The 26524-nt window shown below is 41.2% G+C and overlaps 3 protein-coding genes across 3 annotated transcripts; 2 read left to right on the top strand and 1 right to left on the bottom strand.

Annotated features, from left to right (window-relative positions):
• Positions 1-340: 340 nt before the first annotated feature.
• Positions 341-1008, bottom strand: LOC138203319 (protein ripply2-like). The gene is given in 5 exon segments (XM_069158068.1): positions 341-506; positions 623-687; positions 765-889; positions 892-966; positions 969-1008. Coding segments are annotated over 5 exon segments (471 nt in total).
• Positions 1009-10368: 9360 nt separating this feature from the next.
• On the top strand, positions 10369-12781 carry LOC138203692 (tudor domain-containing protein 1-like). The gene is made up of 6 exons (XM_069158708.1): positions 10369-10463; positions 11271-11337; positions 11447-11527; positions 11630-11809; positions 11915-12058; positions 12138-12781. The coding sequence occupies exons 4-6, from the start codon at positions 11753-11755 to the stop codon at positions 12471-12473; spliced, it is 537 nt and encodes a 178-aa protein (XP_069014809.1). The 5' UTR covers positions 10369-10463; positions 11271-11337; positions 11447-11527; positions 11630-11752; the 3' UTR covers positions 12474-12781.
• A 1067-nt stretch (positions 12782-13848) lies between these two features.
• LOC138203691 (melanocortin-2 receptor accessory protein 2A-like) lies at positions 13849-20467 on the top strand. The gene is made up of 6 exons (XM_069158706.1): positions 13849-13901; positions 14028-14090; positions 17566-17852; positions 17936-18073; positions 18478-18577; positions 19227-20467. The coding sequence occupies exons 4-6, from the start codon at positions 17956-17958 to the stop codon at positions 19702-19704; spliced, it is 696 nt and encodes a 231-aa protein (XP_069014807.1). The 5' UTR covers positions 13849-13901; positions 14028-14090; positions 17566-17852; positions 17936-17955; the 3' UTR covers positions 19705-20467.
• The last annotated feature ends 6057 nt before the right edge of the window (positions 20468-26524 follow it).

Below are 26524 nucleotides of genomic sequence, written 5' to 3'. Positions count from 1 at the left end.
GCTCTTAAAAAAAAAAAAATAATAAAAAAAAACCTCGACTGACTGTTATTTGATCTCGACTGTATCAGTTTGACCAGCGACCGAAAAAAAATAATCTTATTAGGCTTTGGAAACAAATAAACCCCAGACAGCGACATTCAGTTAATACATTTTATTTCAATGCTCAACAAAATACAAAAGAGGTAGAGATGTTAAAGCAATAATTTAAGCATTTACATTCTTGTTTTGTAGAAATCAAGAATATCTATTTACATATATTTACAGAAATAAGTTAAAAGAAGTATGTATATATTATGAAATTATGCAACAATTTGTCTTCAAAAGTTTCAACGGCTGACTTTTAGTTCAGCTCATTTTCCATCTCCTCCTCTTCCTCATCATCGCTGTCTTCGTCGCTGCTGGAGTCTTCATAGGGGCAGATGGTCGCTTGGACCGGATAGTTCCGGAGGAGCATTTCTGCATCCTGGTAAAGATAATCGAAAAATCTGGATTTCGGCCAGTACAACCTTCAAAAAGAAAAGGAAATTGCATGCATATAATGTATTATTTTTTTTTTTTTTATAGAAGAAAAGAGACCAACATAAAAAAAGAAGGATTACTTAGTTGATAAGACCGCACTTACTTCACTGGATGGATGACTTGCTGAGTTTTGGGGTGCTTTGCATCAGAAGGGTCTCCATTGTGAGTCTGAAAGTTTAGTCTATTAAGCAATGCACATTGGAATTCAAAAACTACCAAACAAACTTTATGCCGTCAAAACTCACCTTGTGTGCAGCAGCTCTGCCTTCATTTGCAGTCCATGGTCTCCACAAATTGGACTGCTGGGTCGAATTGTCTCCCGTAAAAACAGAATTTAATCCACTGTTGGCCGTGTAAGTCTGCATGTTTCCTGGTGCTGATCAGTCCTGCGTAAAGTCCGCTGAGGAAGTGAGACTAAAGGCAGGAAACTCGTATTTATCAGGCAGCTCGTGCCAAATTGCGCTTTGACGCGTCTCCAAGTGTTTCCATGCGCCACGGTGTTAAGGTGTGAAGTCACACTTCAGCAAACTAGAACCATATGGCCACTTTCTTTCTTGATATTGAATGTAAAAAACAATTCTTCTGACAGAGTTTGGATCTGTTCAAAACATGACAACACTTTACAATTCAACGCTCAAAATCATGATATTTTCCAGAAATTGCGTCTCTGATTAAATCGAAAACTGTCATCGAGCGAACCTGCAGTCAGCACCTACAGTGTAACCCATATCCGGGGTTTGGGTAATGAAAACGGTATTTTTTTTTTTTAAAGGCCTTAGAAGGACATTTTAAGTTTAAGTTTAAATTTAACAGTTGTTTTAATCTCCTTAAGTTTTATTGAAAAAAAAAAAAAAAGAACTCTTGATCCCATTTACTTTTCTTTATCTGACTCTGAAGCCATTTGGGTGTGAGGTGTGAAGAAACACGTGCCCTATTGCCTAAACCTAGTGGAAGATGCAAACGGTATCGGGTGCGGTGTGCTTTGAAGGGAGTTGACACGCGTTGGTCTCTTGTGTATACGACAGCAGGATGGGGGCGAATAGTTACACGTTATCAGATGCAGAACTTGAACGCATCACACTCCCAGATGTAAAACCTAATGTGCAGCTTTTACAGGAGCTCCACTCATGTGATCTTTATTATAAATCTGCAACACACTGATTTAATCAGTCCCCCCCTCCCCCCCTCGCCGTTTTCTGAATTAAGTGTTTTCCCCACAAAGCACCAGCAGGGGGGAGTGTGGAGCTGCTCTGCTGGCATCATAAAGGGAACACTGTAATATCTGACACATATCTGCACAAAAATGCAGTGCAAGTAGCTGACTGAGAAGCACAGAGGACTGCATACAGGCACAGGTGTGCATTCAGAGATAAAGGATGCCACATATTACTTGTTAAAACGTGGCCAGCTGAAATGGTTTTTGTACTTAAAAGTGAACCACACATGACCAGCATTAACTGTCTTTGACCAAGAGCTCTGTCGACATCACAACACCCCTCTCCAGGGAACGAGCAGTCAGAGTCTGGCACTAATAAGGTCCACACAGACCTCCTCTCTCTCTCTCTTTTCCAGCCCCGAGCTAATTGGACACACTACGCTCTGCTGCTGGCTGCTTTTATATTTTGCTTTCGTTCACTCTTTTGCCATGCTTTGAATGTAAAAGAAAAACTATAGGGATGCATTACATGCTCTTTGCATATGTGTTTGTATAGCAAAACATGGCCTTTGAAATCATGCTCACAAAATGCACCTTAATGCAGTTCTTACAAATAACACAGCAAAAGTAGGTCAGTATATTGCGCCTGTTCAATGGTTTAATGTTTTTTTTAATATATATATCTTTAGTGCTGGTCATCAAAAAGATACCGCTTGTTTGTTGTCGATGTTTTAGTGACAGAGCTTCAGAGCACATGCGGTGCTTTTTGACAGAACAGTGCAAAGCATGTCAAAGGAGTGAAAAACAGAAGAATACAAAAGAAGCTGGAACTGTGAGTTCTCTGCCAGCTCTGAATGAAGCAAAACAGAAATTCACTGCTGAGATCACAGAGAAACACATCCCACCACTATATATACACACACACACACACACACACACACACACACGCACACACACACACACGCACACGCACACGCACACGCACACACGCACACGGACATGGACACGGACATGGACATGGACATGGACAAAATATGAAACACAGTCATCATGGAGAGCGCTGATAATACCAGATAAAGACATTATCCCTTATTGGCTCAACCCATTAAGCGCAAAGCATGACAAAGGCTGAGATGGAGATAATGAGAAGCATAGAGAAAAAGCTGCAACTCAATATGAGGAAAATGTCTGCAATGTTTTTTAGACACTCAGCATTTTCTGTTGCTTAAAGGTTTTCCTCAAATAACCTCATCTATCGTTCCACTTGTATCTCATGCTCACGTTTCCCTCTCCCTGGCTTATTATTCATAGGTAGCCTGTTTTTTTGCCCCAGTTATTTACACTTCTGTCACACAAAGACTCTACAGTGGATAGTCCTCTCCAGAAATGATTGTAAAAAAAAGTAATAATAATTCTCCATGGCAACAGTGAAAATGAAAAAATGTCCAGGAACCCATTCAGGATTATTTTGTCATTCTTGCTCATCATCATCACTGTAAATTAAATGTTTAAATGTCTTCACAAATCAATGTGCTCAGCCTTTAGCCATCAACTGAAGCCAAGCTTTGGTTTCCAGCCTATAGCTGTGAATCATGTAATAATGATATGTCTTCAAGCTTCCCGTGGTTCTGCTACCTGTCTGATTGTGTTGTTTATTGGGCTACTTTTAGTTAAGAAGCAGTCAGTGTTGTACTCTGTAACACTGAAAGGAAAACATGCTTTTTTGTCATAAACCAACAGCAACAGTGCTGTCAAGATTATCCTAAATTCTTTTCATTTTCTTGGAAATGAGAGATAAACAAAGATGACTCTCAAAGAAAACCTTTCAGTTAAGCCTTTAAAGCAGCAATAATCAATAACAATAACAGACATCCCAGTATGTTGTTTGGCACTTATTTGAAGGAACTCAAAGGATGTAGTTTGAGAAGTTGTGCAAATCTGAAAAGAAGCAAGAACTTTTAAAGCTTTAAGAAAATTGAAATATAAGTGTTTTCTCTGCTGTTCTCCAAACTGATGGCGACAGGGCTGTGTAGACCCACTATCCCAAGTGCCTTGAACTTTTAAAGCCGCTGGTGGGTTTTCATTGCAAATGAGCTTGGAGGACACATTTTGTGGTATGCGGCTTTGATTCAAGCCATGCTCTTCTTTCAATACAATTAAAACATTGAATTAAAAAAACATTACGATTTCTATAAGGCTGCAGTTATTTTTAAGTCTGACTTTAAGCTTGAACATTTTAGATCTACATTAGATAGACTTCTTAAAAGTAAGCCCTAATATGTGCCCTACATATAATACAGTGAACAAGAGTTGTTAAATGTATTCAAGGATGAAATGGCAAAGACCTTTTGCTCACTTTACTGTTGTGAGAATGTTTTTCTTGTTAATCTGAGTTTAACAAGGACAACATTCCTCCATGTGACAACAGAAGGGAGTAGAGGTGACTCCTGATTCATTTACTAAACGAGATGCTCACTGACGCCATCATCCTGATTCCAGGTTGCTTTCGGAGCACGTTTTTTATTTTCTTTCTCATGGAACAAGCATCTATTGGTTCAAATTGTGTTTAAGAGGTGCATGTAATCAATGAAAAGGTGGTTGTGTCAAGAGTACCTGCTTCTTATTTGAAAATGCATTTTTCTGATACATTTGCCAAAATGAAAAATCTTAGAGAAGATTTCATGTATTATTCTTACAAAATATGAAATTATCAATTACCATGAAGGCATAGAGCTCAGCGGTGATAAATAGCAGCCAAGTGGGAAAAGAATAATGCATCATTTACCCATCAGGTGTCCAAAGGCAGTCTAATGAAACCTATTTGGTATTCAAATCCTCAACTTCCTGGAGCTGCAATTCAATTATCTGAGTGAACATAATCATTTAAGATTTTCGCTTGATGTCATGATGAACTCAATGAGTGAAGCAGCACATGTTTTCGTGTCTTTATGAGGGCTTCTATGAGCTCGGAGTTATGTTCTGAGAAGAGCTATGCAGAAGGTCAGATTGATCTAGATCTTGGTTTAATTGAAGTCCAGTGTTTCCTTGGAAACCATCTAATGGGGTTAAAAATGTATTGGAGGTAGAACCAGACATGGTTCAAAGAAAAATACGACAATTGCGAGGGGAAAAAAAAAAAAATCCATGAAGTCAATCATAAAAAAATACATCAGTACATTCGACACTAAGAGGATGAAGCATGGTAATAATCAGGGAGGCTATTTCTGTATAGCTATTCTTATGCGACTTTGTTATAGGAACATGGATCTATAGCCCTTACAGCATAATCCAAGTTGTACATGCAATGATAATATCTGTTTATTCACAGCAGTTAAATTAATGACTTTAGAATTATCTTAATTTCTCCTGGTCTCCACTTTCCCTCAATAATTCACATGAACTCTGTTTTGATCACTCAGTACATTTTGTTGGGTCACTCCATTGTTATTTCAGTCACAGACCCACTACCATGGAGAGGAAAGGCAGAAATCACTGAACAAGGGTCAAGATGACAGCGGGCTGCCGCTTCCTCCTGCTCTGCACTGGGATTAACTTGTGCGACTGCTCAATATGTAGAATGGTTTTGGATTTATGCAGCCAAACACAGATTTGGAAGGCTCATCCATCAGATCTGATGGACTGAAAAATACCACTTGTGGGAGTCAATTTGGATGACAAAGAAGGAGGAGACTATCTTCAAGGTTTAGCTTGCAATTGGAAAGAAGGCTGAAATAAATTATGTTTGAAAATGTGGGCTTGAGTGCATGTGTGCCCAGCAAGCCTCAGTATCCCAAGCATAGTAAATTCAACTTGTTTTGCAGAGAATGAAATGCAGAATTAACAGAGTACTAGAGACATGTGGGGAAAACAGTATGATGCAATACATCAGCAAGTAAATGTTTTCCAGTGGCCACGTCTGCCTTTGAGCAGTCAGGACAAGACTTCTCTGCTGGGGAATGAAAGCTGTGAATTTATCTTCGGCAACATCAGCAGAATTATGGGCTGCACGTAGCAGCAATGCCGATGCAGAATCTATGAATATTTTACAATATCTATTTAAGAGTCCTCAATTTTTACATCCTCAATTCACAACTGGACACCTTCAGATCAGTCAGAGTCGAGGGAGTACTACCTTTAAATCTATAGAGCGGATTTGTGATCTGAATGTTATCAGGCAAAATGGGGAATTTTTTCATAAATAAGAAATGGCATTGGGAAATGTGTTGGCTCACAGCCCATTTATATACACTCCATGCTCACATCAGCACTGGACACACGCAGTGTATTAATGAAGGAGTGGATTGTAGTGTTTATAGAAAACAAAAACAAGTCTACATCTTCTCTACAAATTGGAAAATGCACGGTCACTCTTTGTTCCTTGTGTTTTCATGAGTTTACTGTGGTGAATAATTTTTAGGGTTTGACAGTTGTGTTTAATGGTGGTGAATCACAATCAAAAACATGCCTCCTACCTAATGCACCTGCAGTGGTGAGTCAGCGCAGCAGCCAGTGGTCAGGGCCATTTACGTGCATCAGAGGACTGCAGGTTCTTCAGAGAAGGTTTGAGTCTCACCTCACTTCAATTTGGACTCTGTGCTTCAAGAAAGGTCAGAGATAATCAAGGTGAACATCATATGGTTATAATGGCAAGGTTATTACAATTAGTTTCAACAAGTGTTAAAATCATTGACGTAATACTGGCATTGTGAAAGAAAGATCCCTGCAATTGAGAATGTCATTTAAATTATCTCCATGTCTGCAGCAGGCTATTTTAAATTTAATGAATACAGTTACAGAATTTCAAGAATTTTAATGAGATAAACTTGCCCTGGGCTGCAAACAAATAAAGAGAGCTAAAGCTCACTGATTACACACAAAAAAATGAATAGAGCCTAATATGCAGCCAGTTACCAGTAAAAAACAAAAAACAAAAGCAGGACATACTGAAAGTGAAAAGCAATTTGTACATGGCATAAATATTACTGTTAATGCTTAGCTAGAAACATTAATGTCCATAATGTGGGAAGAATTTTTTTAACATTTGTAAACAGGACCGCTCAGTCAAAGCAACGTAAACATAGCATGACAGCAGCAGTACTTTCAGCACAATATTTCACAACAACAAACAATCAAATGAGCCTTTGAAAATGACGTGGGAGGAATTGCTTGTAGTGATGAACCGACAGAGAAGTACCACATGGCTTAATCTGCATGTCCTATTCTGGTATTCTGGTACACTATGCAAGAACATTCATTCACACATTCAAGGTACTTGTGTTTGACTTGAGTATTTCCATTTTATGCCCACTTCATACTTCAACCCAACTAAATTTCTGGGGGAAATATTGCACTTTTTTTCCCTGACAGCTGTAGTTATAAGCTACTTTTGAGGTTACAGTTTTTCATACTCTTTCCATCCAGTGAAAACCATGTATCCGCAAATTTGGTTGATTTTGAATTTGAACTTTTCTGATAAATTGAAGGATTGGATGTTCCTTTATGGGGTGAGAAGATGCTCTTACTTTTTAATTCAAACTAAAAAAAATTTAAATCCACTCAGATTTGCAGGAAAAAGCATTGTTTTGCTGAGCTTCTTGACATTTAAGAGATATATAGTTGTCACAGAACAGAAACGATACAAAAATATGACGATCCTAATATAATGCATGAGTGTAGATTAAATTAACCTACAGTACATAAAGTAGGTAAAATAAGCACAACCTTCTATAACTGCATTAATTCAAAAGTTATATTAATCCAAAAACATAATATATTTTAGGAAAACACTGACAGGGAGCATTTATTTCATCGGGTGAACTTTTACTTTCGATCATACTTAACCTTAAGTCAAGTTTTAAATGCAGGACTTTTAACTTGTAGTGGAGTATTTTCAAAGTGTGCTATTAATACTTCAGTATGGAGGATCTGAGTACTTGTGGCACTGCTGCTCGACTCTTTACTACCTGGACAGAAACCAGGAGGAGGCAGGCACAAAGCTGTTGAACATCCTGGAGCTGTTCCCAGTTAAAAGACCCAAATACACGATTTGATGGAAATCTAAAAGGAAGTGAATGTTGGACTGCAACACGAGTGGGAATGAAATGTGATGAGAAACCGAGTTCACACAACGAAGGCGGACTCGATGTTACGTAACAGGAAGCGTAACTACGTAACAGGAAGCACAAACAAAACGCCAGCTGCACTCACCGGAGGCTCGCGAGCCCCGGGCAGGAGAGTAGCGCATGCGCGACCGGAGAACAAATCACCTGGAAACTGACGAGGAAGAGAGCTGGTCTGTGTGCACAGCATGGAGCGAGGGACAGGTGAGGACACAATTTGGCGGGGAAGTATGGGGACACGCACACCTGCAGCCACGAGAGGATCGCATGAATGAAACTTACTCCAATTATCAGCATCTATCCCATAACTTCTTTTTCGTCTTCTGTGAGTTTTAATAGCGGTTGGCGAACGAGCTTCAAGGTGCATTACCGCCCCCTACTGGACTGGAGTGTGGAGCAGCGGATTGGCATAAAGGAACAACACCTCGAGTCTCCATTATTCCTGTCGCTCTTGAATAATTCACCAGGAGAATGTGCACCTTTCCAAGTGCATTCACAAACGTTACATTGGGTTTTTTTTACCCTTCAGTATCACTGATATTAAGTCCTTTCTTTGTTCATCATACTTGTTGCAATCTATCTGTTCATGCTGACAATCTTTCGTTCATTACAGTGTACGCATTGTCCAGTTCGTGCTTTCCTATTCTATGAAATGTTTGATTTAATCCTGCATGTCCTTTTCTCAGATGGGTAATAACCATCTCTTCTTTTTGACTCCCCTGACATATTCCACCAACACCTACATGCTTTTGAATACTGCAGAGATCTCTGTGTCACTTAAGTCACAAAATGTTTTAATAGTTTTAACCCCTGCTTTGCTTAACTGCACTTGTACATCAATTATCTGCTGTTTAAATGAATGTTCAACCAATATGTTCTCATTTCCTTCGACCCTTACATGAGCTGGACCCCAAAGTAAGGGGATATCCAATCTCTTATAATGCAATCTGAGAAGTACATTAAACATTTCATACACACTAGCCTGCATGGTGACTTTCCAGGCTTAATGCTTTAAACCGCTGATAAGCTACCAGATGCAATTAATGGGTTGGTTATTTCCTCCCACCCAATTTAATGAACAATATTATACTCAGTAATTCAGCTGTTACAGCTCTTCTGATACTCTTTTTCACTGCTACCTCGCGATGAGGGATGTAGAAGGCAGCACCTGTGTGTCCAGTCTCTGCTTCCTTTGAGCCACCTATAAATATGAATATATTGTGTTGGTGTTGGTCAATTAAGTTCTGTATGATCGCCCATTGTAGTGCCTTTTTAGGCCTCTCTTCTTATTCTTGCTGCAGACTTGTATCTATGTATGGCATAACGAATCTCCACAGAGATCAAGCAGATGATGGAACCATAAGAATTACCTTTCGGTTACATATGTCTACATTTAAAGCATCCCTGTCAACCAAAAGTTATAAAACCTGGAGTAAGTGTGTCCCCAGCTCTCCTGTAAAATGTCTTGGTAGGATATGATCCACTGCGTGTTTGCAGATTAACCCAACCCAACCCATTAATTAGATATGAGGCCTCAAACGTCAGTAGGCCTATGATTGGGGGCTGTCTGATTTGATTGATGGAGCCTACCTGGTCTGGCGTGATTGACAGGCCAGCAGTCTGGACAAGGCTAGGACAGGTGTGATACTGATTGCAATTTTATTAACAGCATATAGAAAATATGTATTTATTTATTTTTGCTCAGATGTCGCCCTTAGTATCCGCTTTATAATGTTTAATTAGCGAGCAAACAAGCGTTTGTACTGTTGATTAGACCGCTAAAGTGTGCAGAAAGAGTTCCAACACAAATGCTGCGCACTCGTACTGTCACGTCACGTCTTCAGAAACGATCTGACTGCACGTGTCTTTTCTTTTAAAGGTGACAGCCACCGACATGAACCGTTCATTTTCGCCGGATCGTTTTGGACCAAACCTGTCTTTGAGGAAACGTTTATCGGGCCCTGCGGCTCCTTCCACCACATTGCCTCCACCAGGACAGCCCACCATGCCCGGCGCTCCACCTGTGCCCCCGGCGCTCCACCTGTGCGCCCGGCGCTCCGCTCCACCTGTGCGCCCGGCGCTCCACCTGTGCGCCCGGCGCTCCGCTCCGCCTGTGCGCCCGGCGCTCCACCTGTGCGCCCGGTGCTCCACCTGTGCCCCCGGCGCTCCGCTCCGCCTGTGCGCCCGGCGCTCCGCCTGTGCGCCCGGTGCTCCACCTGTGCGCCCGGCGCTCCGCTCCGCCTGTGCGCCCGGCGTCACTGGAGATGGTAAAACAGACACGCTTGACTGGTGTCCATTACCGGACACGTAACTGCGTGGCATACCTGTTGTTTTTCTAATGTGGTCAATTGTACACTGCGAACGGGAACTAAACGGCAATGCAAACTCGAGCATGGTCATAAGATACAAAATGTTATCTAACCATATTTCAGTATGCCTTACTATCTTTGTTTCTTTCTTTTTTTGTCAGGTCGTCTAATTTCACCAGTCAGCAGGGGTACATCTGGAGTATGGAACAAACGTGCAGTTTTTCTCATTGGCTAAATCAGAGTGTTGTATTGACATGGAAATGCCTCTCACCCTGTGCCAGGTTTTCCTGCCTTCACAGTTGTTAGGATCTTCATCACCAGTAGTGACTGTATACTTCTGCAACTACTGTGGTCAGCCAGGTAATATTACAGTGGAAAGGAGTATTACATTACATTACCTTACATTACCTTACATTTCATTTATCTGACTCTTTTATCCAAAGCGACTTACAATAAGTTCATTTCAACCATGAGGGTTCAAAACCAGAACAACAGGAATCAAGAAAATACAATTTCTTCCAGAAAGCCAAACTACAAAGTTCTATCAGTAAGTTCCATGTTAAGATACTAAAGTTCTACTGTTCAAGGTGAAGTCTGAAGAGGTGTGTTTTTAGTTTGTGGTGGACGATGTTCAGAGTTTCTGCTGTTGTTGGGGAGCTCATTCTACCATTTAGGAGTCAGGACAGCAAACAGTCGTGTGTATGTTCTCCTGCAGCTGTTTGTTCATTTTAGCCAAAGGCTCGTGAGCAGGTGACTTCAACCATCAATAGACAGGTTTCTCGGCTCAATGTTGTCTTCGCTTTGCATGTTAAGTGCTGGTGTCGCTGAGGATGTATGAATATGGTGGTATGCAACTATCTTCAGTTCTGTAGTTTTAAGTGAAGTCTGATTTACTGGTGTTCACTGACGGGGAGTTTTCGGTGCCAAAGCTGTAAGACATGTTACTGCTCTGTGAAGTGTCAGACAGAAGACTGGAAGGCGCAGAAAGGTGTACGAATACTTGTGCAAGTCCGTTGATCCAGAGCCCACAAAGTAAGCTGGGTCAACTCTGAGTGCCACTCACTGTCAGCTGTTACCAATGTTTTAATTCCAACAAAACTCAACCAATTTGTAATTGAGCTGGATTAGGATATAATGTCTCGCCCTTCTTTCTTTTAAATTCTGTAGAGAGAAACCAAAGGAAACTTCAGCTTCTCTAGTTACTGAAGACGAAGCCAGCCTCTTGGAGTTTGAGGTAACTGCAAATGATCTTTTAATGCAAGTAAAGGTTTCAAGTTCTACATATGCATAATTTGAAATAACACTTTTAAGAGAATAGTGATTTTTACCTCTTTTTATTGAAGCATGGTTATTTATCCAGTCCCCAGAGGATCTTTCTGAAGGACTTGCATATTTCTAAAGTCATTAAGGGAACAGATATCCAGGTATAACATACCCAGTTAACCTCAACTGTACACACTGATTTAGTCGGTGTTATTAAATTCCAAAAGGCAGTCTTTGTTTGTTGCTCTTTTATGTGTTTTCAGGCATCTGTTGTGGAGTTGTGCAGCCCTGGCAGGTTTTTCCTCCATCCTCAAAGCCCTGAGCTGCTGGACGCTCTGCTGAGCATCAGCACAGGGCTTCAGAAAACGTACAGCTGCCCCTCCGTGATGATGTATGTACCCTGTGTTGGGGAGGTTTGCGTGATTCAGTTTTCCTGTGATCTGGTGAGCAGAGGCCCATTTAGTCAGTTTCTCAAAAGACACAAGTTTTAGTGTGCACATTAGCTCAGTTCTTGGCTCTTTCACTTGTTTGTCTATTATTTTGGACAGAACTGGTACCGAGGTCTTGTGCAAACGTTGGATGCTGACCACAAGATGCCTAAAGTCCTTAACATTGATTTTGGCAATGAAGAGAGTGTCCCGGTGGACAGGATCAGACCCATGACAACTAATATCCAGCCATTTTGCTCATGTGTGAGTGTATTTTCACACCCGTAGTTTTCCAATGTAAAAGTGATGAATGTTAAGATGTGTTTTTTTTGTCTACCTTTAGGCAATGGAGTGCCGAATCGTTGGGGTGGTGCCAGTGGTTGGCAAATGGTCAGGAGAGTGCTGTATTACAGTGAGACAGCTGCTGGTTGGCAAGACTGTGACTGTTAGGTTGTTGGAAACACTGGAGAACGGCCGCTGGGGTGACTCACAAGACATCCCCCGCTATGCTGCGGAGCAATTCTCAAACATCTGTTTTGGGGCTCCTCTCCAGGGGTGCAGCCTGTGGGGGAGAGGTGGTCTGACGGCTGCCTTTTGGCCCTGCGCCAAAGGGTATCGAACAGAATACTTCACATTCAGATCCAGGGAGTGCATGAAGGCAAGGCCTTGGTGGCCATGATTGATGAGGCCAGTGATCCTCAGGCCAACGTAGCCGAGCTGCTGATCTTTGTCGGTTATGCCGTTATTACCAGCAGTGACCAGCAGGCTGCTGAGACAACTGATGCTGCAGAACCACAAAAGGGATCTGACATTTTTGTTGTTTGAACGGAGATGCATCGCATCTCAGATTCAGTCCCAGTTTTAGCTTCTGCAATTGCAACATACTTGTAATATATGTACAGCCATGTTTTAAAGTTGGAAAAGAAAACATTTTGAGAACATTTGAAAATAATTATCAGTTTGAATCAATGATTGTTCCTTTTTTGAGATAATAATGACAAAGATTTTTTTTCTACCTGTTCAGGTAGTTTGTTGAAATGTCACTTGAGTTTTTGTGGCTGTCATTTAATAAATGAACCATAATCACAGTTTACTTGTCGATGTGAATTTTTATGCATCTGTCTCAGCCACTGCTTTCAGCTGAGAACTTTATAACTTCGCTTTCAAGCACAAAATCTGATTGGCCAGAGAAGTATACCTCTATGTGACAGCCAGATAGTGGCACTATTAGCCAGTGTGTAGGAGAACCCTGAAGAGCTTTTTACATCAAAAATCCTACAGGTATTGTTTCTTCTGCCAGGATGGCCACCATTATATAATAGCAAATAGCTCCAGCTGTCTGTATTTTAGCTGTGTGTTGTGGGTCTTTATCCTGTCAGAAGACCCGTGACCTGTGACTTGAGAGAGCTTTCTAACACTCGGCAGCATGTTTCGCTGCAGAATGCTTTGATAGTCTTGAGATTTCATTCATGTGTCCTGCACAGATTCTAGGCACCCCGCGCCAGATGCAGCAAAGCAGCCATAAAATGAAACCAAGCTTCCTTCATGTTTCCCAGCACGTATGGTGTCATTTTCTTGAAAAGCTTCCTCATTGCTGATGCCAAAAAAGCTCCAGTCTTGTCTCATCTGTCCAGAGGACATTCTCCCTGTAGCATTGTGGCTTGCTACTTTAAGAGAGAATTTTCTGTCTGTGTGTTTGTCAGCCCATCAGCGGTCCATCAGTGGGGGAGCCCTGATGTGCCACGTTCCCTGGAGAGACCATGCACTGCAGCTCATCCTGCAGAATGTTTATGTTCATGAGTCCGAGTTAGATATTCATTGGTCGTGATTGATCATTTTATGAGAAGCCAGATTACTACATTTGTGAATCTTATCAGTGAGCTGAATACACTTTGATTTATACATCCTTGATCTGAGGTCTGATACCACTCACAATAATTATTTTTCCTTTGATTGCACATAATTAGCTGTTTGCTCCCCAGGGTATGGAGAATGGTATCGGGTTGTGAAGACATGGTAACAGTGAACTCATGGTTACAGCAAGAGAGACAACTTCTATAGGTGGGATTGCTGCTGGCCCTCAGTCTGAAGCCAAGAACCTCATTAGGTGAGTGAGTCTAAAATACAACAACAGAAACAGAAGCATGACAATCATTGACACAATGCAAAATGAGTCTCAGGATGTCAATCTGATTAGTTTGTTTGTGAACTCTAGTCATTTTCATTTTATCAGGAAAATCCAGGCAGCAGGAGCACCACAGAGGGCACACAGGCCGGTGGAACTGCAGGCTCTGGGGTGAGTTTAGATGCTATAGTAAAATGGTATTATTAATTTAGATGGTTTGAGCTTTTGGTCTTGCTGTTGCTCTGTTAAAAATGCACTATTGAGCAGCATGAAACTAAATTGTACTGATGAATTATGTCGACAGAGCTGAACTTAACCCTTGAGCTACTGCTTAAATCGGTAATGATCTCCTTCAGGGGATTTACTTTGTTTACAGCATACACCAACTCATTGTTGTCTTATCTGCATGAAACATAATGAAATGGTTCAGGAGAGCAGAGGGAGGAAGACCTGTCGGAGCCAGAGGTCCTCAGTTGATGGCTAACAGTGGCTTATTGACTAGATTTATTACTCCGCCTGGAGATATAATATATGGGTGTGATGATGCTACACGTTTTGGAATCAATATTATACAGTGTTCTACCGTTGCAGAGGTTGTATTATAAAGAGCCAAAGTGCTCTGATTGGATGCTCATGAAACATTTTGTTCTACCTCATTGTGTGTTCACCTGCCACTCAGACACGTCTCCCAATCAGATGCAGATTTTAAAGACCCCATTAGGTTGGAAACTGGAGCGTCGACCAGTCGGGGGGATTAAACGATGGGGACCGAAATGGTTTCACACGGCAACTGTATCGACACTGTAAAATCTGCGTGTGTTCACGAGGAGTTGTGACTGAATAACTCGGCCTTGCATTTCCGTTCAGTCACATCATGCACAAAGTCTAGCTGCAAAACAAGAACATGTCACAAACTGTCTTCAGGTTTTCATATTTCCTGTCATATATCAAAACATTGGGATTAACCTGATTATTTGAATTCCCCTAAAATGTCCTGCTTATCTAGTTTCTGTCAAAAAGAATATACTGTATATGTGAACGTACAAATATTTAACTAATAAGGAATCTAATCCATTTTAGATTGGATTGGCGCACTTTTTTTTTTTTTTTAAGTATGTGATACAAGTCCTGTTTGGTAAATTTCATCATACTGCTACTGTATGTAGATCAGTCAATGATAAATACAAATCCACACACTTACATACAAGTGTTCATACAACAAAGTTTGGCGTTGAATCAAGATTACTTGCTTCTATATCTGAGGCTGCCTTTCTGTCTGCACTTTAGATGGTAAATACAGGGGGACATAGAATTTATTATTATTTTTTTAAACAGTCCAAATACATTCAGGTTTTGACAGTTGTGTCAGTGATACAGAGAGTTCTCACTCCTCACTGACAAGTACTTAAACCATTTCACTGCCAGCAACCGACAGACACATTTCTTTTGATCAAAGCCCTGCTAATATTCTCTGTGAAAACAGCACGGCCCAGCATCTTATCATGGCCACTGTGGCTGAAGAAGAACAAAGCAGCAGACCAGTACAAACCCTGACAGCTGGCAGCTGAAGTGGCCAGACATTGTGAAATGGTGTGCATTGAGAAAACAGGCCGTTTTATTGAAATAATGCATTATTGATCTGCAGATAAGACAAAATACTGTAGACAGCAAGCTTTGATGTAGATTTTTCACCCATTGCAGCATTAAAAAGAATCAAATGCAGGAGAAAGAGTAAAAAGAGACGATGGTACTATGTGGAGACAAAATTTAAGACTATGAAAACACATTTTGATTTTACTGTTGTGTACATCTGCATCTGATTAATAGCTGGAAATAAAGCATTCAAAGCAATTCATTTGGATGTGATTACTCAACTGATATTGTCAGAGAACACAGATCGCCAAAAGTGTCAGATGAAATCCTGATTTCAAGTTTCAAAAGCCGTAAATGAACTAGCTTCCTGTATTTATTTGTTGGGCACACCTTAGATTATCATCTTTCAACTTATTCTGATGGCATATATTTGCACTTGTGGAGACAATTCTGTCAAAATTAGTGCAGTGTATGAGTTACGATCAGTTTATTTTATGATGTATTCATGGGTTAGAGCTGATGCTTTTTAGAATTGTCCAGTATAAATCTTTGGTTTCCCATTGTGTCATGACTGATACTACCACCTGATGGCGCTAGAGTGAAGACCTTTCAAGTCATGAAGTAGCTTTAATTCAAAACAACCTGGAAAGAAGACTGTGCTTAGAACTATGTTGGACCGGCTGAGTCTGAATTAATCAGCTTTCTGTGCTGAAAACAAAAACACAGCCAATTTAGACAAAAGGGAGGCACAGTGCAGATGGAGTGAACAAACACAACTCCACATGTTTCAATTTCTCCTCAGTGCCAGCTCTATTAAAATCATTAGGCATGGTTGCTTTCAGCAACCCCCCCAACCCCCCCCCCCCCCCCTCCCATTCCACTGAAATGGAAAAAGGCTAGGCCATTTAAATATGCACTTTCTCAAAGGACTTAGTGGGAGGTAAATTACTAAACTTCTCTTTTCACAAAACTTTACACTAATGGAGTAGCTTGAATAGATTTGGGTTGTCCCTGACCAGCATTTCCATAGCCTGTTACATGGAAGATACACTGGCTGGTTAAATTACCCATCTTAATAGCTTGCCCCAATAAAAACCTTTCCTCATAGTTGATGTGATAGAACTGAAACAACTGGGCTGAGATAGTAAAATGGCTTCATTTTTTTGAGTGTGGCGTTGATAAACACTATTTTCTTTGAGTTATTTTACTGCTATATTTTGTCAAAAGTAGTAGGCTAGATGGCCACACCCACTTTGTCTAGAAATATGATCACTCCATAGTATAATCCACATTCTTGGATGCTGATAATCTTATGGGATTCACATGCACTTAAGCAGTCATTATGGAGCACTCAGGGTACAGGGGTTACAAAGGGGAGAGCTGGAACTGGCACAACTCCAGGGATGTTAGGCTTGAGCTAGGCACAACCTCATTTTCATTCTAATAGTTTTGTAAATACATGCAGACATATTTAGGGTTTGCAGCTGCAGATTTGTGGATTATTGGCCTTGATAGAATTCTGCGCTCTCCGAGTGCCCTTTTTATTAAGCTTTAATTGTGTGGGTGGGTTTCAGAAAAGCTTTTCTTCCGCTTCATGTCTTATTTCTTGCAATGTCGAAATTACTCCTAATGAAAGGCAGTAATGATGCTTCAGTTTCCATGGTCTGTCTTGGTTCAAGAAGTTTATGATGTTTGAGAACACTTGAAACAAGTGAAAGGGATTTTTTTTTTTTTTTTTGCGTCTCTTGTCCACTTTATGTTGAAACATTTCGACCAAATTGTGTATTTTTCTAAAAAAAAAAAAAATGTGACAGTCTTGAGAGTAAATATGGAAAAACAATTCAAATGCACTTACAACATATTAATATTGGGTGATATCACATAGCCAAACCACTTCCTACAAATTTATGTCTCAAATCCTTTACAGCTGAAAACCTGTAGAAATAAAGTTTTAAACGTGGTTTTAATGAAAATACCCTTCAAGACAAATCACTTGCATCGGAAACACCTTCTCATGAAAGCCTTATCTCTGTAATGATGTGCATTTTTGCAGTGTAATCCGAGAGTGAGTGGGCCACCAGTGAGAGGCTGTTGGATAAGGGTGATGCGCACTGAGAAGCTCACCAGAAGACCAGAAGCTGCTTCGCTCACTGGACTTACAGCGCATGAGGATGGAGAGAGTTTTTCCGTAATAGTCGAGCGATGGACTTCGCTGCTTTTTCCTCACATTGTGCGCTTGGTTTTTAAATTATAGACGGAAGAGGTTGTTCGCGCAATCCCCAAATTTACTGGCTATAAAAACAAATTCCAGAAACAATTGACAGCTTCAACGAGATTGAGGTTTGCAAACTTTGTGGACGCAGTAATGTTATTTTTGTATGTCGTTCATGCAGGATTGATTTCATTTGGTTTCTGTTGTTAAGATACGTAAAATCCGCTTGAAATGTCCGACTTCCACAACCGTAGCCAAACCAGCGCACGTCGCAGTGACTACGTGTGGCAGTATGAATATTATGACGACGAGGAGCCCGTGTCTTTTGAGGGGCTCAAGGCGCACAGATGTAAGTGAATCCATTACTGAGACCATTTCCCATCATTTCCACTGTGCTCCTACTTTGTGCAGTGTGTGCATGCCTTCCACTGCACTTTTAATTAATAATGAGTCTTTATGCTTTAGCTCACGGGTGACATGCATGCTTATCAATAACATTATAGCAGTAATAATCAATGTACTGTCGTATCAAACTCTCAATTGTAATGGTCAAGTCACTTAAAGAGATGAATTGCCATAGCAAACAAGTCGACTGCTGTAACCCATTTATTTTAAACACTGAATGCTTGAACTGAGGAAATGAGGATTGTGCCCTCAGTGCGAGAGATCCTGAGAGAAATTAAACTCGTAGAAGAGGGACAGCCAGATGAGTTTCGTCGTTACAACATTAATCTTCCTTCTCTGACCTTTCAGACTCCATCGTCATCGGTTTCTGGGTCGGACTCGCTGTGTTCGTCATTTTCATGTTCTTTGTTCTCACGCTGCTCACCAAAACAGGAGCGCCTCATCAAGAGTGAGTATTATGATTCGCTCCTGTTTCACTATCACGTTCACATCTGGCCCTACAGAGGGATCGTTTCAGCACCACAGAGAGCTCCAGCAATTCAGCTCGCACAGTCTCATCTCAGAGGTGAACTCTGTGCAAATGTGCAGAGACATGCAGAGACAGAGCTGTAGGAAATTCTAGGGAGGATTTTTTATTTTTTTATTTATTCTGACAGTAGACTAAATTGAAGACATTGCAATTTGTGCAAACCATGGCTGGATGCCATTGTGTGACCTTTTTTTGGCCTATATTTGAGTTGGGGATGAGATACATATGGGCAAAGGCACATTACCACAGTGAAAACTAGCTTTCGATATTGGTGTGAAATCACCTCTATGAAATAAGACGGAGGCTGGCCTCGAGGTTAATCTGAGATGGAATGGGACGTTTATTGGCTGGCTTTATGTCACTGCTCCTCCACCCTCTTCTACTTTTAAAAAGGCTTCTGTGGTTATTTTGAGAATCATTCCCCAAATGCACACCAAATAGTAAAAAAATAAAAATAAATAAATCCTCAGACATTTCAAGAGCACAGAAATTACGATAATAGCCTCTCATATTTTCAAAGCCTTTTTCCCACTGCAGTCTCACTGGATGTTTCTTTGATTATTAACAGAAACGCAGACTCTGCTGAAAAGCGTCATCGACCAGGGAGCTGTCTGGTAGATATCGACGGCCACCAAGATGAAAACGACAAGGCCTTCTCTCGTCCGCTGCTTGCAGGGTCCCGTTCATATTTTAATTTCTACATCAACGAGGAGGATCAGGGTCAGGGGAAGCAAAAAACAGACGACAATACAGCTGGAAAGCACACCAGGCCCCGAGCCCAGCAGAGGACCTGCAACATCAGCTCATCTAGAATGGATGATATGGAGGAGGACATTGATGAAGCTGGAGCACACCTACCTCTCAATGGATTAATAGAGGAGAAGAAGACGGACAGAGAGTGTCCCTTCCTGTCTCACTTCAACATCCCTAACTTTGTGAACTTGGATCAGAGTTCCACACTCGGAGAGGATGATTTGCTGTATGAGCCGTCGGTCATCCTGGAGAGTCAGTCTCAAGCTCTCGATGCTCACTGTGACATCCACTAAGGCTGTTTCTAAAAGGCTTGGCTATAGTGGTGTTGTGATATGATTTGCTTTCCATGCAGAGGGCCATTTATTAACTGACAGAGGGAAATATACTCACCTGCTACACACCTAACTTTTTTCTTTGAAGCTTCTGTGCCTGCATTATTTTTGTATCTTTTCAACAAGCATACATTCGGATCAACAAGTAAGAGAGCACAAAGCTTAGCCCGCAAGTCCTTAATTTTAAGTGCAACTTAAAGTCAGAAGATGACATCTCTTCTTGAAGACACAATTGTAATGTTAAGAAATGGTACCTGTTACTTTGAGTATTAAAGTCCTGACTTGGATGCAGCTGTGCTGTATCTGGACCAGAAGACTCGCCACACAGGAACGAAGGAAAATGATGGAGCAGTGGGGTCACCAGGGAGAGAGGCTTTATTGAATTAATTCAGCTGTTATTGCTGTTTTCTTGTTGAAATCCAGACATTCTGCCTTTTTCTCTCCAGCAGGACATAAATGCCAGTTGGTCCACTGACAAGATTAAAAGTTCTGAATTACATTGTTTTTACTTTGAAATGAAATGCTCTCTTTTAGAAAAGGTGAATTGTACATTAACTGTGTAATTAGTAGCACAAAATCAAACATATCATTGTTTCTTAACAGAGGAAGTCACCTGAGACGACAATATCATAAAACACTTTAGTAGTCAGAGTTCTGTTACACTTACAAATGCTGGATGTTAAACGCCCAAATAAAGCCTGAATGTTTTTTGAAATCAGCTCAAGATTGGTGTGATGTAGCATTTCTTCACATGCGTTTTTCTTTAATTCTATCAAATAAGATCACAATCAGACATAGTTTCTTCAAACCCACAAAGATGTATTTTCTGATTCTGGAGTACCCCACAACTGAATAGGTTTTTACTAACCTTTAGGTCTTTTTATTCGGCAGCTTTGGCTTAGATGGTAGAGCAGTTTTCCCACTAATAAGATCCCTAGGTCCTAATGTCTATATGCTGAGACCTTTGGGAAGACACTGAACCTTATGTTGCTCTTGATGGCAGGTGAGCACCTTGCATGGCAGCTCTGCCACTATTGATGTGTGAATGTGAGTGGGCGAATGAAAGAAGGCAAACTGTAAAGCTATATAAATGCAGACCATTTATTTCTTTTTTTTAATTTGATGTTTTGGTCAGTCTCACCACATCCACAAACCCACTGCAAAACTCCCACACCTTTTGCTCCTGAAAAGACTAAGTTTCTTCAGGAGATGGTGGAGACCAAATCAGAGATTAAAGTGAAAGTTAAACTTGCATAAAACTCTAAAGAATATGTTGCATTTAGAAATGCCCCATCTACAAGTGACAAACTGTTACATGGGCGATAGGAAAATGGACCCAAAAGCACAACACAGGATGGAGGTCAGCCAGATTTATTGTTGAAACAGGTTGTAATGTGGAAATTGTCCAAAAGTTGAGGGGAACAGAATGTCCAGTCAATCCTGGGCCTGGCCTGAGCTACTCGGTAGCATCTGAGCGAGTAGGTGCTGCTGAACAACAAAGAGTCAATGGCTTGCTTGGCAGGTGGAGATCCAGCAGGGAGTGGAGAACTCGGGGGAGCCACCGGAGGTAACTGCTGAGCAGCAACGGACTAGGCAGACAGGCACATACAGGGACCAGAGGTTCGCTGGTGAGGATCTGGAGGATCTGGAGTCCAGAGAGGTGAGTGCAGTAGCTCCAAGGCAGGAGTGGCAGGTTGCAGATAGGTGGAGAATTACCAGCCAGTGGACAAGAGAGGAGCCGAGGTGAGCGGATCGGGCAGAGGGCTATTCTTCTGGTAGAGTATTGTGGAAGACAGATAGAGACAGGGCAGGCTTGCAGGAAATCCTCCAAAAAACACAGGCAGGTTTGAGCAGGATGGCAGCCAGAACTGACGCTGTAGCAGACATAACGATCTGACAAAGTGGAGCAGAAGACTGGAAATAGATATACTGCTGAGGTGATTAGTGGGATGAGGATCAGCTGCGTCAGGAGCCAGAGTTGATGGGCAGCAGGTGGAACCTAACAAGCTGCAATAACCACCAGACACACCCACCAACACAGTGAAAACACAGGGAAGGACAGGGATCCTGACACAAACAAACAAAAAAAAAAAATCAATGAATAGTGGAGGAAGTTTGTTGTTTCCTCATATTTGCTTCCACTGTGAAAAGAAAAACGATATCCTAATCGTCTTTGGTGGTTTCTTTCATGTTTGGGGAGATTTCACAGAAAAGCTGAGTCACAAAAAACAAATGCTGCATTCCTGCCTGTCTTTATTCTTGTAGAAAAATCATTTCCAGACAAAACAAATAAAAATTGTTTTGAGCAATATCAGATAATGATTATGAGAAGGAACATTGCTGGTCATGATGGTCACTTATCAGGAAATGCATGCGCTACATATATTTGTCTGATGGGAGGATGTGCTGACAATCCCCTGGAGTCTATCAGCATCAACGTGACACCAACACCTCCAAATAAGTCTTTTAGATTTTGACAAACGGCCCATTCATTTATTTCGGCATTGCCAGGGAAAATAATTTCTCACACACGGGAGGCTGTGGCTCAGACAGTAGAGTGGGTTGCACACTAATCAGAAGGTTGGTGGTTCAATCCCCAGCTCCTCTTGTCCACATGCCCAAGTGTCCTTGAGCAAGACACTGAACCCTAAGTTGTTCCCGATGGTGTACCGTCGGTGTGTGAATGTACTCCTGATGGCAGCACCCTGCATGGTGATCCGTCTCATGAGTGGGTGAATGGGAAAACCATGTTAAAGAGCTTTGAGACCGAAAGGTGATAAAACACTATAAGTACAGAAGCAGTAATTCATTCTTCTCTGACCAATGAAATGCCATGGAAACTTTCAGAGCTGAGTGCAAGTCATTTTTTTTTTAGAAAACTCACATGGTATCAAAGAAACTCTGACAAATGTTCTGTCTTTCTGACTTTTTTCCTTCTCTATGTACAGCATAAATATCCCTGCATTCCTCGGGGATTAATAAAGTAACTACCTAACCTAATCTAATCATTCAAGCCCGTCACTGAGCTGACAGAAGTGGATTCAAAGGTTGTTAATGACTAAACTGTCACTTCAGCAGAACAGAGTTATTCTCAGAAGTGCGGTTCAGTACGACCTTTGACAACAGTCAAGGATAAAGAAAAACTCCTTGAGAGAGTTCAGAGATTGACCTTAACGACCCTCCCTGACTGCAAGCTCATGCAGGAAGAGGCCAGTTGAGCCTCAGCTGGTAGAAAGGGAGGGGTCGTAACACTTCTGACCGAGGGGGTGTTCAGTCAAACTGTGTCCACTGTGCAGTCCTTAACTCAAGAAAGCTGGCAGGCATTTGCATTAAGAACAAGTGGAGAAAACTATGTATGCGTCTCCATTTGTTCTTGTTCAATTTGCATATACCTCCATGTCTGTAAGAACATGTCAGCTCTAGCTTCTACTATTTAATGTGGCTTCATATAGTTGTATTCTCGCTCAACTCCTGCGACTTTAACATATCACTTGTAGGATGTCTCAGCAGTTTATTTCTGAAGAGCCTTTTTTCTACGAGGGAGGCTGGCCTTCATGGGTGTAGTGAACATCTGCAACCAGTTGGTGGAGCAATGGAATTAAATCAATTGCACACATTGGCTCCTGCTACCAAATACCCCAGGGCGGCCTCTCAAGGAATTGTGGTTGACAGTTGGTGAGTTGCAGTGACTGTGCAGCAGCAATGGAGGAGGGACTGGGAGGGACAGGCAAGGCAGAGGACGACCAAACTTTTTGTTTACACAGAAAATTCTCTAGCATTTGGTGGGTTTTAGAAAAGAAACACTAGTTAAATGGTACTTTTATATTTGGTTGCAAGTAAACAAGACACACAACAGATTCCATGGCATCCACATCAATGATGCCATAATATGAGCAAGGGCAGTGTTATACAATAGCTGCAAGGCACTTTCAAGGATAGGTAGAAGAAATGCACTGCAAATAAATGTTTTCCTCAACAGCCTCCGGTCTAACTCATTTAAGTTTATATGAGCTCTGATCTCGAATTAGCTATTTATTTTGAACTCAAATGCAAAGTATGACTCGGCAAAAAGAAGTCCAGAAACTGTTTTGGAGTCCAGAAACTTGTTTTGGAGTCCAGAAACTTGTTTTGGAGTCCAGAAATTGTTTTGGAGACCAGAAATTGTTTTGGAGTCCAGAAACTGTTTTGGAGACCAGAAACTTGTTTTGGAGACCAGAAACTTGTTTTGGAGTCCAGAAACTGTTTTGGAGACCAGAAACTGTTTTGGAGTCCAGAAACTTGTTTTGGAGACCAGAAATTGTTTTGGAGTCCAGAAATTGTTTTGGAGACCAGAAACTGTTTTAGAATCCAGAAACTTGTTTTGGAGTCCAGAAACTGTTTTGGAGACCAGAAACTTGTTTTGGAGTCCAGAAACTGTTTTGGAATCCAGAAACTGTTTTGGAGTCCAGAAACTTGTTTTGGAGTCCAGAAACTGTTTTGGAGACCAGAAACTGTTTTGGAGTCCAGAAATTGTTTTGGAGTCCAGAAACTGTTTTGGAGTCCATGGGTGAGGAACTCAATCCTGATGAATGCTGTTTGTGTTGTCTGACATTAAGATATCTTCTTGTCGTCTGCGGTGGTAAAAGGTCTGACTCATCAGATGTGCAGTGGTAATACACTCTGATCACCACTGTCAGTGACTCATTGCATTTACCCATGTGCCCAAGGACCACAGTCTCTTTATCTCTCTCTCTCTTCAGCATATAGAACAGGGATTCAGACCATATTTAAGATTAAAAAAAATAAAAGTAAAGAAAAAAAACATCAGATTTGTTCATTAGTTATTTTCAGCTTCCTTTTATTTATCCAGAAACCACATATGTTTCTGATGTGTGTATTTACATGTTGTTCAAGTATTTCTTCAACTTGCCTATAAAGTTACAAAATATATGTAGTTCGGTTCACAAGTCTTTGGTAAATATACAGAGTATGTGATGCATCTATGTCTCATGTTTATCCAGTCACACGTCATGGTGTCACAGCCTTTTTTGCTGCACTTATACTAAAACTTATCCACCCTAAACAATTTGAACATTTGAGGTTGGGCAGCTATAAAGAGCAAACTCGTACATCACAGTTACAATAATCATATAAAATGATCAGAAACTGCAGATAAAAGCCTTCTGCAAAGTTACAGTAAAACATCAAATTGAATGACTCTCTATCAGAATATTGTCAGTCTTCCCCCAGAAACCTAACAATTAAAATATTCTTCTAAGCAAGGGGAATCTGGGTGGGAACAGAGACTGAGTAACTCCTTCTCTCCAGTCAGCAGCAGCAAAGCAGCTGTTTACACACCCTCCGTGAAGCTGCTCACCAACAGAACAAGGCCCCCCCGACTGAGCAGCATGTCTGTAACTGTGTGAATTCACACAGCAGGGCAGCAATCCTTGACACAGTCACTTTATAAAACTGTTCTGTGGATGCACCAATACCTAAAAAAAACCCTCTATCACTTCCTTTTACACTTATTATTTCTGACTAAATTGCTTGAATGCATGAGTCATTCACGAAGCATCAGTATTGTCTATAACAAGCTCTTGAGCTAATCCTGACAACCCAGGCCAATTATCGGAGCCAGCAAAAGTGAAGAGACACTGAATGCTTCTTTTTCTTTCTAAGTGCTTTTTAAAAGCTTGCTAGTTTTGTTTTTATGTGCTATTTTGTTAATTAGCTCCAAACCAGCAAAACTGGTCTTCCACTCCCTGAGGTATGAATTGTGATAAGTGTCATCATTTTCTTATTTCTGCCCTGAAACACCAGCACAGCTGAGCAGGCCAATAAAGTTCAGCCACTGAATGAGATGAACCAAATCTAAAAAATCTCAATCTTAAAGCGAAAGACATGCCTGAACAAACTGACATACAGATATAACCTTGCCAAATTGTTACGTTAGGTTCCAGTTTTATTTTGTTATTAGACAAAGAGCTGTCAAATACAAGGTGTAAATCTTTCATAGGGAGGAGTGAGACAGGTTTCAGCTTCTGTTCCTCATTAATAAGTCAGAGGAGAGAGGCAAACCGAGAGGAGGAATTTGTTTGTGAATGTGTTACATGCCATTGGTGAGTTTAGGCTGAACGCTGTTTGCTGTGTATACATAAACAGGTTTGAGTTGTTTAAAAAATAGAAGAAAAACAGCCCTTTACATTGTTTTTAAATGTAGGGTCTGCAGTCAGACAAAAGTCATGAGATGAATAAGAGCACGAAATCCTCTGACCCAAAAACACCACTTGGTTGAGTATTGTGTTGGAGGTTAGGTTAGGTTGGGTTAGGTTAGGTTAGGTTGGGTTGGGTTAGGTTAGATTAGGTTAGGTTAGGTTGGGTTAGGTTAGGTTAGGTTAGGTTGGGTTAGGTTAGGTTAGGTTAGGAGGGGAGTCTGTGGACTATTCGGCCTCTTATTCAAGCTCCAAACCACAGTGTGTGCCAGTTCTGTGACTGTTCCCTGACATACCTGTGATGTTGCGCAACAAACCGCCATAGCTGAGTGTTGTGTCAGTGCTCCAGACCTCGGGGTGTGTTACCTGGCCCGGGCAGATTCCACCTGGATCTCTGAGAAAAAAAACACTTCCAATGCATTATTCACAATGACATACAGGCTAAGTGGCATGTGATATTTTCCTCATTTTAGACCGCACTAAATATTAATCAGGCAGCGAGGTGCCCTGTCCTGCCTGGGGGGTGGGGGGTGGGGGGCAGGTTACCTCAGAGAGGCGACGGCGCACTGAAAGGCTTCATTCACAGG

The sequence above is a fragment of the Embiotoca jacksoni genome, unplaced genomic scaffold, assembly GCF_022577435.1.
Source record: "Embiotoca jacksoni isolate LCO1_2020_lvr unplaced genomic scaffold, fEmbJac1.0.p SCAF_23, whole genome shotgun sequence".
Taxonomy (NCBI): Eukaryota; Metazoa; Chordata; class Actinopteri; family Embiotocidae; genus Embiotoca; species Embiotoca jacksoni.
This window is presented reverse-complemented; position numbering and strand designations above follow the sequence as displayed.

Excerpts from the sequence above, each read along its gene's own strand:
- LOC138203691 (XM_069158706.1), top strand. The coding sequence starts at position 17,956 with ATGTCCGACTTCCACAACCGTAGCCAAACCAGCGCACGTCGCAGTGAC. Across the intron at positions 18,074-18,477 it reads GGGGCTCAAGGCGCACAGAT|ACTCCATCGTCATCGGTTTC; the intron begins GTAAGTGAATCC and ends CTGACCTTTCAG. Across the intron at positions 18,578-19,226 it reads ACAGGAGCGCCTCATCAAGA|AAACGCAGACTCTGCTGAAA; the intron begins GTGAGTATTATG and ends GATTATTAACAG.
- LOC138203692 (XM_069158708.1), top strand. The coding sequence starts at position 11,753 with ATGATGTATGTACCCTGTGTTGGGGAGGTTTGCGTGATTCAGTTTTCC. Across the intron at positions 11,810-11,914 it reads TTCAGTTTTCCTGTGATCTG|AACTGGTACCGAGGTCTTGT; the intron begins GTGAGCAGAGGC and ends TATTTTGGACAG. Across the intron at positions 12,059-12,137 it reads TCCAGCCATTTTGCTCATGT|GCAATGGAGTGCCGAATCGT; the intron begins GTGAGTGTATTT and ends GTCTACCTTTAG.